This window comes from Piliocolobus tephrosceles, chromosome 15, assembly GCF_002776525.5.
Source record: "Piliocolobus tephrosceles isolate RC106 chromosome 15, ASM277652v3, whole genome shotgun sequence".
Classification (NCBI taxonomy): domain Eukaryota; kingdom Metazoa; phylum Chordata; class Mammalia; order Primates; family Cercopithecidae; genus Piliocolobus; species Piliocolobus tephrosceles.
This window is the reverse complement of record NC_045448.1, coordinates 49,293,346-49,308,760: the sequence shown is the minus strand read 5'-3', so window position 1 is coordinate 49,308,760 and position 15,415 is coordinate 49,293,346. Positions and strand designations below refer to the sequence as shown.

General features: G+C 40.9%; 1 protein-coding gene across 2 annotated transcripts in view; it reads left to right on the top strand.

Moving 5' to 3' along the window:
* FSHR (follicle stimulating hormone receptor) overlaps positions 1–15,415 on the top strand; it is a 194,318-nt gene that overhangs the window by 135,455 nt on the left and 43,448 nt on the right. For both annotated transcript variants that reach the window (XM_023223898.3, XM_023223897.3), the window contains exons 3-4: positions 848–922; positions 3,445–3,519. In XM_023223898.3, the coding sequence (XP_023079666.1) occupies positions 848–922; positions 3,445–3,519 (150 nt within the window). The remainder of the gene's footprint in view (positions 1–847; positions 923–3,444; positions 3,520–15,415) is intronic.

Sequence of the window (15,415 nt, the reverse complement as noted above, 5' to 3'; positions counted from 1 at the left end):
GTATTAAGTCCAGCATGCATTAGCTATTTTTCCTAATACTCTCCCTCCCTCAATCCTACCCCGACAGGCCCCAGTGTGTGTTGTTCCCCTCCCTGTGTCCATGTGTTCTCATTGTTCAGCTCCCACTTGTAAGTGAGAATATGCAGTGTTTGGCGTTCTGTTCCTACATTAGACATTCATGGGGCCAACAAACATATGTTTCTTTTAAAAGAGACTGGATTGAGGTTCTCATCTCCCAAAGCCCGATTAGCAGAGAGAAAACAACTCCACGATCTAGGACAGTGTCACTGAACTACAGCCAATGAGTCAAATCCAGCCTGACACCTGTTTTTATGAATAAAGTTTTATTGGAACACAGTCAGGCTAATTCATTCATGTGTTACCTTTGGTTACATTTGGGCTACAATGTCAGTTGAGCAGTTGTGATAGAGACCAAATAACCACAGCAAGGGCAAAAAAAATATTTACTATCTAGCCCTGTAAAAATAAAATGTTACTGACCCATGGTCTAAGGAACTTAAAGTTTGTTCTCATCCTGTATATTTCCTAAATATCTTTAAGCAAATCTCTTCCTTCCTGGACCTCACTTTCTACATCTATAGACTGGATAATCTCCAAGGTGAACCATGGCCTTCAACTTATTCTCCCATTGTTCTTTAAGTTTCAGCCTCCAGTATGTTAGTTTTGTCTCATTACTACACCTGACTTCTTTGACAGTAGGAAAGGAGTTTTGTGTGTCTCATGAATCCTCCCAGGCACAAGGCTCTATGCTGAGCCCTAAAAATATTCAAGGAGTGTAACTGAACTGGCTTGACTTATATATATACATATATTTTTTTTTCCACAGAGAGATCTCTCAGAATGATGTCTTGGAGGTGATAGAGGCAGATGTGTTCTCCAGCCTTCCCAAATTACATGAAATGTAAGCAAGAAGCCTGGGGGATTTGCTCATGGCCATTCTTGGAAAAAAAAAACCCTTAAAGTTCTTCTATATTCCTGAGAATATATTCCTCAGATCCCTAGATTGTCATTATAAAGATGTCCAAATCAGCCTAAAAGTCACTGTAATATGTCTCTGTCTGGTGATCCAGGCACCAGCTCAGAGGCTAGTCTCATCCTGTTGCCTGCCTGTCATCATTTTGCATCATAGACTCAAGAACTTTGCCCAGTAGCTATGTGCAAGCACCTCCATGTCATCCTTCCATTCAAAGTCATTCTAGTCAAAGCCCAAAATAAGTCCCACATGATGTAATCGAAGTTGGTTATTCCTGATCTGTCTACTAGCCTATACCATATATTTACCATGAAACCTTAGCCAAGATAGGTAACTATCTGAGACTTGGTTTTCTCATCTGTAAAACTGGAATAATAAAATTACATATATCATAGGATTACTGTGATGAATAACGGAGATGATAAATGTCAATTAAATCTAGCATATGGACTGGCCTAGTGTGAGTATGTTATAATGATCCTTGGTTCCTCTACTACTTCAGCCAAATTTACTTTCTCTTGTTAATGTTCCAGTTTTACATAATAGCACTGCTCACACAGATCCACTTCTGTTTCATATCAGTTTAAAATTACTATAAATTAATTCATAGAATCATAGAATGTCAAAGCAAATAGAGACTTTAGAGACTGGTCAACAATTTTTCAAAATATATTCTGTATATCACTAAAAACTCAGGAAATTATTAGGTCTTTTTTAAAAAGGTCAAATAAGATTAGGAAATATTAGGTAAATAAGATTAGGAAATATTAGGTAAATAAAATTACATAGATTTGCTTATTATAGGAAAACGTTTCAGTCTATAGTATGCTAATACGCATTTAGAATCTCCAAGAAGGATACTGTATAAGTGTTTGCCAACTAACATCACTGGAAAGTTTTCTTAGAGACTGTCGATTACTATCTCACAAAATTCCCATGGAACACATTTAGGAAAGCCAATGAACTACCTCCTAATTTTACAGATGAAGAAGGAAAGGCACAGAGAATTTGTAAGACTTCTCTAAGGTCACTTGGCCAAATCCACATGCAAATAAGAACTTGAACATTAATCTTTTGACTCTTTTGTATCTTTTTAACAAGGATGAATTTTGTTTTTAGCATTTGCTAAGTATCAGTAGGGGACAAATACACACACACGTGTGTGTGTGCATGGGCGTGTGTGTGAATTTCTTTAGGAATGACACTCAGTCTGTTCATTTGGCAATCTCCCCTCTCTCTTTTACTTCCTTCTACCCACTCTGCCTCCCATCTTCATTTTTCCTCATTGCCTCTGCACTCGATGTTCACCCTCTCCCTTTCCATTACCTTCATGCTTCTTCCTTTCTTCTCTTTCTGCTTGGCCTAGTTGGGAAGAACCCACAGAGATTATCAGAGAAATGAACCAAAGGGCAGCCAGCCCTCTGGGCAAGGTCAAGCAGGCATCCCTTGATATATTTCAATGGACAGTGAAGGTAATGGTTTGGGTCTTTCATCTCTTCCTTGCATGAAGAGGTGCTCACCTCCATGTAGCACTGACTGTACTTAAAATGATTAGTTGCCTGGTACTTAGATCTGGGTAGCTACAGGTTACAGCAACATAAAAGCTAATGAAACAGGGAGGAAGTAATTAACAGACAGCATCTCTGCAAATACACATTGATCCAGCAAGACAAGGAAAGGGCAGGCTCTCTGTGTTGGAATCCAAATGTGAACATGCTCACTTCCAGACTGTTGATCAAGACACAGCACAGGCCAACACAGGGCAGAAGTCACTGCTTTCCATGAGCTCTGAGTGAACAGCCTCAGTCTACTGCATAAAGGGAATCAGTGGCCATTCCCAGCTACTGTATGCTTGGATTTCGTGGTTAAAAGCAAAAAGATTTCGAGAGTTTTTCTCCCAACTTTCTTTTTCTTTGCCATTTCACTCTCTTTTCCTCCAATATCTTTTGGCCCCTCACTTTTTCCTTTTCTTCTTTTCACCACTTTTCCATTTTTCATTGCTCTTTTTCATTACTTTCATTCCTTTTTCTCTTGCCTCCTGACCAGACAAAAGCTCATTTCCCCAGTCTCATTCCTAACCTCTTAGCCTCCTCCAACCCTGGGAGATTCTTACTGGTTAAAGATGCAGCTCTGCTCAGGGTGATGAGAACTCACCCAGCCAATGCTCTGTTTGCCTCCAGTGGACAGGGCCCAGGTAATGAGAACGCAGCAGTGGGGAGACAGGGTTAATATTTAGTTTGCACAGCTTAGTGTAATAAAAGGCACCACATGCTCCCTCAGTATTTATTGAAACGGATGGATGGATGGATGGATGGATGGATGGATGGATGAATAGATGGGCGGATGAGTGGATACAATTAATGATTTATTATTTTACTCTGTAAAATGTGAAAAATACTACAGCATTCCTTACCATCAAGATCACTAGCAAGTTTTTTCTTCTTTTACAGTAGAATTGAAAAGGCCAACAACCTGCTCAACATTAACCCTGACGCCTTCCAGAACCTTCCCAATCTTCGATATCTGTAAGAACTCATGTACTTTGGTACCCCCACTATGATTAAACTGTGCAACCCTATTTTACCAAAAGGCCCACTTGATACTCTGGGGAGCAATTATTTTTGATCAAGGATGGTGGTGGGAGGCAGAAGTGGAGGTGGAGAGATACTTGGTGAGGATTTTAGTTTAGTTGAATGAGCAAATTCTACTAATATAATTGTATTTTGTTTTAATTTGCAAAAACAGACATAAGAAATGCCATTTGCATTAATGGGACTGTCACATAAACCTCTTACAGAACTCAGTCGTAATTTAGTGTTAATGAGATGCAGTCACAATTTCTGCTAGCATTTAGCTTATGACCTTGACTTCAAAGCCATTGTCTCTCTTGTTCTGCATATATGCATTTTTCCCTTGATAAATTACAGCATTTTATTTTGTTTATTTTGTGTGTTTTGGTTAATAACTTAACATGATATTTTATCAGCAGAGACTCCTAGTGTTTCAGCTCTATCCTTTGGGCCTGCCCCTATCATTAAAAGCACTGCTTCCTCCACTCAAATGGCTTTCAGATTAGCTGAGTGCTTGACAGAGTCATGAGTGTTATAATAGGACCCCAAAAAATAACAGATAAGAATTTGGTCTCTGGAGTTAAACTTTCTGGGTTTATTTACTAGCTACTGATCACAGGTCTGGACTTAACCTCGCATATTTCCTCATCAAGAGAATGGAAATAACAATGCTTGCATATCTGTTATCTATTAGCATCATAATCATACGAAACCAACCACTCCCCAAAGATAGAGGCTTAAAGCAACAACTATTTACCATTTTTTATCTGTCTGTGAGTTGTTCCGTGGAATGGTTCTGCTGATCTGGACTATGTCTGCCTGACCTCAGCTAAGCTCATTCATACATCTGTTGTTAATTGGCAGGTCAACTGGAGGTTGGCCACTCCGGATGGTCTCAACTGGGATGACTCAGCCTTCCTCCAAGAGACACTCATTTCTAGCAGGGTAGCATAGTAGGCTTGTTTTCATGGTAATCCCACGGTTCTAAGAGAGACAGCTGAAGATTGCAAGCATCTTAAGGCCAAGATCCTGAATTAGCACACCATCTCTTCTGATGCATTCTATTGGCCAAAACAATTCACTGAATCATCCAGATTCAAAAGGTGAAGATGCTACTTCTTGATGGGAAAAGCTGCAAAGTCACAGCACAAGGGATAGAGAAGGATACAGAATTGAAGCCACTTTTGCAATCAGTTTAAAATATTTAAACATTTTTGCACTGGGCCTCTGATAGTAGATCCTCAGTAAATATTAGCTATTAATGATATTGTGATTCTGTGCCTAAATTTTCATTCATAAGAACTGGACTTAACAGGTTTAATAAGAAACACTGGGCCATGATGTGCCTTAGCTCTCTGAATGACAACTGAGGGAATAAAAGACTTAATAGACGACAGTCCATATGACCTGGAACTTCTGCTTTCTGATAGGTACCCAAGAAAGGGTCTGAAAAAGAAACAAGGTCATTTGCTTCTGAGTTACTGTCAGAGGTAGGCTGGCTTCATGGGCACACAAGTGCATTGTATAGGGCTTTGTGCTCAGGAGGGCCCCCACACTCAGAGGACTGCTGGGTTTCAGTCTCTGCTGTCACCATCTTGAAATACTTAAACAAGAGGCTCTGCATTTTCATTTATACTATATCCCACATATTATGCAGCCAGTCCCGCTTAGAGGTTAGGGTTACGAGCTCTTCTACTTTCAGGTTTGGAAGTCTTGATCTCCAAGTTGATCATGTTCCTTAGGGACAGAATCTGTGCTATGCTCTCTGCAGAGGCTAACATGACTAGGCACATAGGAGTGGAGGAAATACGTGATAACAGAAAATGCATGAACTTCAGAATCAGAAAATCTAGGGGTTCATCCTGACTCCATCATTCAGTAGTTGAGAAATCTTGGGCCAATCGCTGGACTTCTGAGAGACACACATGGCTTATATGAGCCTCAAACAAGATTTAGATATGAAAATATTTTGTCAACTATGAAGTGCTCAAAAACATTAATAAATGTATTTGTAGAATAATTATTTCTGGTTGAATACTCAACGTCTACCAGCCCATCCTCAGGAAAATTCTAGTAAGTGTTGAATAATTATGCTGACGATTAAGACTTTCAGCTTTTACCTACAAGTGCTTGGCATGGGTTCAAAAAGAGGAAGTTGGAGCATGCCTTTGCATTTAAATGAACAGAATGGAAAAGAAACTCTATATGAAAAACTATGATTTCAGGAGGACTGGAATCCAAATAGAACATTGATATTTATTAGCTAGCTAGTTAATTACTTTCTCTAAACCTCAGTTTCCTTATCTATAAATTGAGTGGCTGTAAAAACCAAATAAGATTGTGTCTTTAATAAAAATCACTTTGCAAATTGTTTTTGTATAAAAACTATAAAGAACTATAGAAATATAAAATTATTAGTGCCTGTTACCTAGTTAGTTTCCTTCATTCTTTCTTCCTTTCTCCCAACTCCATCTCTCCCTTCCAGATCCTTCTCTTCCTTTGTTTTAGAAAATGCCAAAGTGGAATATGGGAATCACAGAGCCTTCGGTGACAGAACAAATGCTCTCTAGGACATGGAGAGGCATCCCCAGAGGCACTTTCATTCATAAACTATCACATATGGCTAATGCAAAGCACCCCTGCCAAGGACAAACCCAAGAAGAAAACCAGCCCTTCACATAGATATCCCTAGCCCATGATAATAATAGCATATCTGAGAATGGTGGATTGGAAACAGGTAAATGAGAAATGAGGAATCATTGCAAAATTTGAAGCCAAAGGATTCAGAATTTGACCTCATTATTGGCCAATATCTTGCAGCCAGCACCATTTGTTCTTATTAATGAGAACTCCCTTGGACCTTCCCTTAGGAGATGAGGGCAGGGGAGATACTTGAACTTGTAAGGATGTGGGCATGGAAAGCACAGCTCCAGACAGAGGAAGGGAGAGAGGGAGATCCTTGGCAGAACAGAGGAAACACAACTATGCCTTTGCCTCTGAAAAAGGCTGAAATCTATGCCATCTGCCACTATGTCCATCCTCTTTGTGTCCTCTTTTGTCTCACTTTGGGGTGTTGAGTAGTCCTCAGTCCTATATCAAGTTCACACAAAGTTGGAGGTGACCAATTCCAGCCATATCTTTTTCTGAGAGAAGGTTATTGTTCTCAGGTCATTTTAAACCTCTTCTCTAACTGAAGAAACAAAAGCACAAGTAAGGATTTGGAAGGGATTATGTCACTGTCAAGGGATTCTCCTTGGTTGCTCTGAAAAGTAACATATCATTGTCTTAGCCAGTTTGGGCTGCTCTAACACACAACTGTAGCTTGTGTAGCTTAAACAATAAATCATGATGCTGGAGGCTGGAAGCCCAAGTTCAGGATGACAGCTGGCCAGTTGTTGGTAAGGGCCCCCTTCCTGGTTTGCAGACAGCCATCTTCCCATTGTATCTTCACATGGCCTTACCGTGGTGTATATACACAGAGAGAAAGAGAGATCCCATGTCTCTTCCTGTTTTTATAAGGGCATTCATCCTATCATGGGGGTCTTACCCTTATGATCTTATCTAACTCTAATTATCTTTCAAAGGCTCCACCCCTAAATGTCATCACACTGAGGGTTAGGTTCCAACATATAAATTTGGGGAGGACACAAACGTTCAATTCATAGCAGTTATATAATTCTACACTGTACAAAATGTTTGCACATCCACTGTTATGTAAATCTCCCATTAGGGAGTTGAGACTAAGAGTTGTCTATCTTAAGGCTTTGACTTATTGCCCAGGGTGGACCTTTCCCAGCTGTGTAGTCCTCCTCAGTGTACAGCAACTCTGCCCTCCAAAGGCACTTCTAGCTGCAATAAATAAGTAAATAATATATATATAATATATATATATTATATACATAATATTGTATATTATGTATGTAATATATATTCAGGGCTAAGACTCTAGAACTTTGAAATATTTTCCAAACTGCTAAGAGGGATCACCTAAACTCATAGGTGGTCCTCTAAATCTGAAAGATTTTGTCAGGGAAACAAAACCTAGTTAAGCTTCCATCTTACACTAGTTAGCTTGGGCTGCCATAACAAAATGCCATATGCTGAATAAATTAAACAACACAAATTAATTTCTGACAGTTCTAGAGACTGGGAAATCCAAGAGGTACTGGCCGATTTGGTTCCTGGCAGGCAGACAGCTGCCTTCTCTGTGTGTCCTCAAATAGTACAAAGAGTGACAGTGAGAAAGTAGGTTGGGTAGGGGAGAGAGAGAGAGAGAGAGAAAGAGATGGGTGGAGAGAAAGTCCAAAGAGAGACTTGAGTGAGCAAGAGTGAGTTTCTGGTGTCTTTTCTTATATAATGACAATAATCTTAACAGGTTTGAGCCCTACTCTTATGACCTCATTTAACCTTAATTACCTACCAGAAGTTCTATTTCCAAATACAGTTACAGTGGGGATTCGAGTTTTAACAATTGAGTTTTGAGAGAACACAGTTCAGTCCATAGCATATCTTCCATGCTTATTTTCATCTGAGCAGCAGTCCTCACAGCTTCATGATCCACAGCAGCCAGGTAGAGGCAGATGGCAACGATTTCAGATATTCTTTGGGATGATGAACTACTTGCTTCAAGACAAAGAAAAAATGCAAAATGGATGAAGGAATTCAGTGGGGACCAGTAGGATTGAGTTGTTGGTTTTGTTTCATTTTTTTTTTTTTTTTTTCTTAAGCTAGGATAAATGTTAATCATCACAGCCACTGAAGCAGGAGATTACAAGGGGTAGGGGTGAGTTGCTATTTGACTTGAACGTCCTAATTGCTGCACACGTGTACTTAAAAAGGTTGTTCTGAAGTTCTCCCTGTTGATGCCATTGCATGCTGCTCATTTGATGGCACAGAATTCAAGACAACTAGAAATCAGTGCTCTTCATCAATGCCTTCATGCTTCACTGAGGAACCTTAAGTGGTTAGGAAAAAAAACTCATGAATAAAGAAGTGTTCTTTAACTTGAAGAATATGCATCAAAGGATTCATCTGGCTGGATTTTTTTAAGTCAATATTGTATTTACAGGCAGTATTTCTTTCTTTACTGCTCTGCCTTCCTGGAGCTGACCTTTTGTGTATGAAAGATTATCTATTGATCTGTAAATAACGTTTACACAATATTTTCTTGCCTTTGCATCCTGTCAAAGTAATTCTCAGGCAGCTGGATGTTTCTCTTTGCTGCTCAATAAACCATAATTCCATTTTAGCAAACCTTCTACACATTGCTGTAGGCCCCACCCCCATGGCCCACTGACAACCATCTTCCACTCAGATGTGGGCCTGTTAGACCTCATTTGATTACTGTTAATGACTGCCACGACATCTCCTTTCTTCAGGTGGGAACAATTCCAGGAGATTCTTCACCAGGACTCCCCTCAGCAATCTGGGCTGTTTCTTTCCCAACCCTCTGCTAAGTCCCTCTCTCTCTTTTCTGTGTTCATCCCTTAAATTTAATTTGGTAGGAGTATTAAAAGTACCTTTTCTGGTTATAAAAGCTGAACTGCTTTTGGAGGTAGCACAGCAAAGGGACAGAGGGCAGGGAGTCAAGAGGCAGCTCAGAGTAGCAAGGAAGCACATAGAATCCAGTGCCACCTGTGTGGGCACAGGTCTCAGCTCCTTCCCTTATTAGCTGCATAAGCTTGTATAATTGGCTTAACTTTCCTTTCTGAAAAGTAGTAATCTTTTTTTTTTTTTTTTTTTATTATACTTTAAGTTCTAGGGTACATGTGCATAACGTGCAGGTTTGTTACATATGTATACATGTGCCATGTTGGTGTGCTGCACCCATCAACTCGTCAGCACCCATCAATTCATCATTTATATCAGGTATAACTCCCCAATGCAATCCCTCCCTCCTCCCCCCTCCCCATGATAGGCCCCACTGTGTGATGTTCCCCTTCCCGAGTCCAAGTGAGCTCATTGTTCAGTTCCCACCTATGAGTGAGAACATGCGGTGTTTGGTTTTCTCTTCTTGTGATAGTTTGCTAAGAATGATGGTTTCCAGCTGCATCCATGTCCCTACAAAGGACGCAAACTCATCCTTTTTTATGGCTGCATAGTATTCCATGGTGTATATGTGCCACATTTTCTTAATCCAGTCTGTCACTGATGGACATTTGGGTTGATTCCAAGTCTTTGCTATTGTGAATAGTGCCGCAATAAACATACGTGTGCATGTGTCTTTGTAGTAGCATAATTTCTAATCCTTTGGGTATATACCCAGTAGTGGGATGGCTGGGTCATATGGTACATCTAGTTCTAGATCCTTGAGGAATTGCCATACTGTTTTCCATAATGGTTGAACTAGTTTACAATCCCACCAACAGTGTAAAAGTGTTCCTATTTCTCCACATCCTCTCCAACACCTATTGTTTCCTGATTTTTTAATGATTGCCATTCTAACTGGTGTGAGATGGTATCTCATTGTGGTTTTGATTTGCATTTCTCTGATGGCCAGTGATGATGAGCATTTTTTCATGTGTCTGTTGGCTGTATGAATGTCTTCTTTTGAGAAATGTCTGTTCATATCCTTTCCCCACTTTTGGATGGGGTTGTTTGTTTTTTTCTTGTATATTTGTTTGAGTTCTTTGTAGATTCTGGAAATGAGCCCTTTGTCAGATGAGTAGATTGCAAAAATTTTCTCCCATTCTGTAGGTTGCCTGTTCACTCTGATGGTAGTTTCTTTTGCTGTGCAGAAGCTCTTTAGTTTAATGAGATCCCATTTGTCAATTTTGGCTTTTGCTGCCGTTGCTTTTGGTGTTTTAGACATGAAGTCCTTGCCCATGCCTATGTCCTGAATGGTACTACCTAGATTTTCTTCTAGGGTTTTTATGGTATTAGGTCTAACATTTAAGTCTCTAATCCATCTTGAATTAATCTTCGTATAAGGAGTAAGGAAAGGATCCAGTTTCAGCTTTCTACTTATGGCTAGCCAATTTTCCCAGCACCATTTATTAAATAGGGAATCCTTTCCCCATTTCTTGTTTTTCTCAGGTTTGTCAAAGATCAGATGGTTGTAGATGTGTGGCATTATTTCTGAAGGCTCCGTTCTGTTCCATTGGTCTATATCTCTGTTTTGGTACCAGTACCATGCTGTTTTGGTTACTGTAGCCTTGTAGTATAGTTTGAAGTCAGGTAGCGTGACGCCTCCGGCTTTGTCCTTTTGACTTAGGATTGTCTTGGCAATACGGGCTCTTTTTTGGTTCCATATGAACTTTAAAGCAGTTTTTTCCAATTCGGTGAAGAAACTCATTGGTAGCTTGATGGGGATGGCATTGAATCTATAAATAACCTTGGGCAGTATAGCCATTTTCACGATATTGATTCTTCCTATCCATGAGCATGGTATGTTCTTCCATTTGTTTGTGTCCTCTTTGATTTCACTGAGCAGGGGTTTGTAGTTCTCCTTGAAGAGGTCTTTTACATCCCTTGTAAGTTGGATTCCTAGGTATTTTATTCTCTTTGAAGCAATTGTGAATGGAATTTCATTCCTGATTTGGCTCTCTGCTTGTCTGTTACTGGTGTATAAGAATGCTTGTGATTTTTGCACATTAATTTTGTATCCTGAGACTTTGCTGAAGTTGCTTATCAGCTTAAGAAGATTTTGGGCTGAGACGATGGGGTTTTCTAAATACACAATCATGTCATCTGCAAACAGGGACAATTTGACTTCCTCTTTTCCTAACTGAATACCCTTGATTTCTTTCTCTTGCCTGATTGCCCTAGCCAGAACTTCCAACACTATGTTGAATAGGAGTGGTGAGAGAGGGAATCCCTGTCTTGTGCCAGTTTTCAAAGGGAATTTTTCCAGTTTTTGCCCATTCAGTATGATATTAGCTGTGGGTTTGTCATAAATAGCTCTTATTATTTTGAGGTACGTTCCATCAATACCGAATTTGTTGAGCGTTTTTAGCATGAAGGGCTGTTGAATTTTGTCGAAAGCCTTTTCTGCATCTATTGAGATAATCATGTGGTTCTTGTCTTTGGTTCTGTTGATATGCTGGATTACGTTGATTGATTTGCGAATGTTGAACCAGCCTTGCATCCCAGGGATGAAGCCCACTTGATCATGGTGGATAAGCTTTTTGATGTGCTGCTGAATCCGGTTTGCCAGTATTTTATTGAGGATTTTTGCATCGATGTTCATCAGGGAGATTGGTCTAAAATTCTCTTTTTTTGTTGTGTCTCTGCCAGGCTTTGGTATCAGGATGATGTTGGCCTCATAAAATGAGTTAGGGAGGATTCCCTCTTTTTCTATTGATTGGAATAGTTTCAGAAGGAATGGTACCAGCTCCTCCTTGTACCTCTGGTAGAATTCAGCTGTGAATCCATCTGGTCCTGGGCTTTTTTTGGTGGGTAGGCTATTAATTGTTGCCTCAATTTCAGAGCCTGCTATTGGTCTATTCAGGGATTCAACTTCTTCCTGGTTTAGTCTTGGAAGAGTGTACGTGTCCAGGAAATTATCCATTTCTTCTAGATTTTCTAGTTGATTTGCGTAGAGGTGTTTAGAGTATTCTCTGATGGTAGTTTGTATTTCTGTGGGGTCGGTGGTGATATCCCCTTTATCATTTTTTATTGCGTCTATTTGATTCCTCTCTCTTTTCTTCTTTATTAATCTTGCTAGCGGTCTGTCAATTTTGTTGATCTTTTCAAAAAACCAACTCCTGGATTCATTGATTTTTTGGAGGGTTTTTTTTGTCTCTATCTCCTTCAGTTCTGCTCTGATCTTAGTTATTTCTTGCCTTCTGCTAGCTTTTGAATGTGTTTGCTCTTGCCTCTCTAGTTCTTTTAATTGTGATGTTAGAGTGTCAATTTTCGATCTTTCCTGCTTTCTCTTGTGGGCACTTAGTGCTATAAATTTCCCTCTACATACTGCTTTAAATGTGTCCCAGAGATTCTGGTATGTTGTATCTTTGTTCTCATTGGATTCAAAGAACATCTTTATTTCTGCTTTCATTTCGTTATGTACCCAGTAGTCATTCAGGAGCAGGTTGTTCAGTTTCCATGTAGTTGAGCGGTTTTGATTGAGTTTCTTAGTCCTGAGTTCTAGTTTGATTGCACTGTGGTCAGAGAGACAGTTTGTTATAATTTCTGTTCTTTTACATTTGCTGAGGAGTGCTTTACTTCCAATTATGTGGTCAATTTTGGAATAAGTGTGATGTGGTGCTGAGAAGAATGTATATTCTGTTGACTTGGGGTGGAGAGCCGAATAGGAACAGCTTCAGTCTCCATCTCCCAGAGCAAGCGACACAGAAGACCGGTGATTTCTGCATTTTCAACTGAGGTACTGGGGTCATCTCACTCGGGAGTGCCGGACAATCGGTACCGGTCAGCTGCTGCAGCCCGACCAGCAAGAGCTGAAGCAGGGCGAGGCATCGCCTCACCTGGGAAGCGCGAGGGGGAAGGGAGTCCCTTTTCCTAGCCAGGGGAACTGAGACACACAACACCTGGAACATCGGGTAACTCCCACCCCAATACTGCGCTGTAACACCGGCACACCGGAGATTATATCCCACACCTGGCCGGGAGGGTCCCACACCCAGGGAGCCTCCCTCCTTGCTAACACAGCAGTCTGCGGCAATCTAACCGCAAGGCAGCAGCCAGGCTGGGGGAGGGGCGCCCGCCATCGCTGAGGCTTAAGTAGGTAAATAAAGCCGCTGGGAAGCTCGAACTGGGTGGAGCTCACAGCAGCTCAAGGAAACCTGCCTGTCTCTGTAGACTCCGCCTCTGGGGACAGGGCTCAGCTAAAGCAGCAGAGGCCTGTCCAGACGCGAACAACTCTGTCTGACAGCTTTGAAGAGAGCAGTGGATCTCCCAACATGGTGGTTGAGATCTGAGAAGGGGCAGTCTGCCTGCTCAAGTGGGTCCCTGACCCCTGAGTAGCCTAACTGGGAGACATCCCCCACTAGGGGCAGTCTGACACCCCACACCTCACAGGGTGGAGTACACCCCTGAGAGGAAGCTTCCAAAGCAAGAATCAGACAGGTGCACTCGCTGTTCAGCAATATTCTGTCTTCTGCAACCTCTGCTGCTGATACCCAGGCAAACAGGGTCTGGAGTGGACCTCAAGCAATCTCCAACAGACCTATAGCTGAGGGTCCTGACTGTCAGAAGGAAAACTATCAAACAGGAAGGACACCTATACCAAAACCCCATCAGTACGTCACCATCATCAAAGACCAGAGAAAGATAAAACCACAAAGATGGGGAAAAAGCAGGGCAGAAAAGCTGGAAATTCAAAAAATAAGAGCACATCTCCTCCTGCAAAGGAGCACAGCCCATCACCAGCAACGGATCAAAGCTGGTCAGAGAATGATTTTGACGAGATGAGAGAAGAAGGCTTCAGTCCATCAAACCTCTCAGAGCTAAAGGAGGAATTACGTACCCAGCACAAAGAAACTAAAAATCTTGAAAACAGAGTGGAAGAATTGACAGCTAGACTAATTAATGCAGAGAAGGTCATAAACAAAATGACAGAGATGAAACCATGACACGAGAAATACGTGACAAATGCACAAGCTTCAGTAACCGACTCGATCAACTGGAAGAAAGAGTATCAGCGATGGAGGATCAAATGAATGAAATGAAGCGAGAAGAGAAACCAAAAGAAAAAAGAAGAAAAAGAAATGAACAAAGCCTGCAAGAAGTATGGGATTATGTAAAAAGACCAAATCTACGTCTGATTGGGGTGCCTGAAAGTGAGGGGGAAAATGGAACCAAATTGGAAAACACTCTACAGGATATCATCCAGGAGAACTTCCCCAACCTAGCAGGGCAGGCCAACATTCAAATTCAGGAAATACAAAGAAAGCCACAAAGATACTCCTCCAGAAGAGCAACTCCAGGACACATAATTGCCAGATTCACCAAAGTTGAAATGAAGGAAAAAATCTTAAGGGCAGCCAGAGAGAAAGGTCGGGTTACCCACAAAGGGAAGCCCATCAGACTGACAGCAGATCTCTCGGCAGAAACTCTACAAGCCAGAAGAGAGTGGGGGCCAATATTCAACGTTCTTAAAGAAAAGAATTTTAAACCCAGAATTTCATATCCAGCCAAACTAAGTTTCATAAGTGAAGGAGAAATAAAATCCTTTACAGATAAGCAAATGCTTAGAGATTTTGTCACCACCAGGCCTGCCTTACAAGAGACCCTGAAGGAAGCCCTAAACATGGAAAGGAACAACCGGTACCAGCCATTGCAAAAACATGCCAAAATGTAAAGACCATCAAGGCTAGGAAGAAACTGCATCAACTAATGAGCAAAATAACCAGTTAATATCATAATGGCAGGATCAAGTTCACACATAACAATATTAACCTTAAATGTAAATGGACTAAATGCTCCAATTAAAAGACACAGACTGGCAAACTGGATAAAGAGTCAAGACCCATCAGTCTGCTGTCTTCAGGAGACCCATCTCACATGCAGAGACATACATAGGCTCAAAATAAAGGGATGGAGGAAGATCTACCAAGCAAATGGAGAACAAAAAAAAGCAGGGGTTGCAATCCTAGTCTCTGATAAAACAGACTTTAAACCATCAAAGATCAAAAGAGACAAAGAAGGCCATTACATAATGGTAAAGGGATCAATTCAACAGGAAGAGCTAACTATCCTAAATATATATGCACCCAATACAGGAGCACCCAGATTCATAAAGCAAGTCCTTAGAGACTTACAAAGAGACTTAGACTCCCATACAATAATAATGGGAGACTTCAACACTCCACTGTCAACATTAGACAGATCAACGAGACAGAAAGTTAACAAGGATATCCAGGAATTGAACTCATCTCTGCACCAAGCGGAC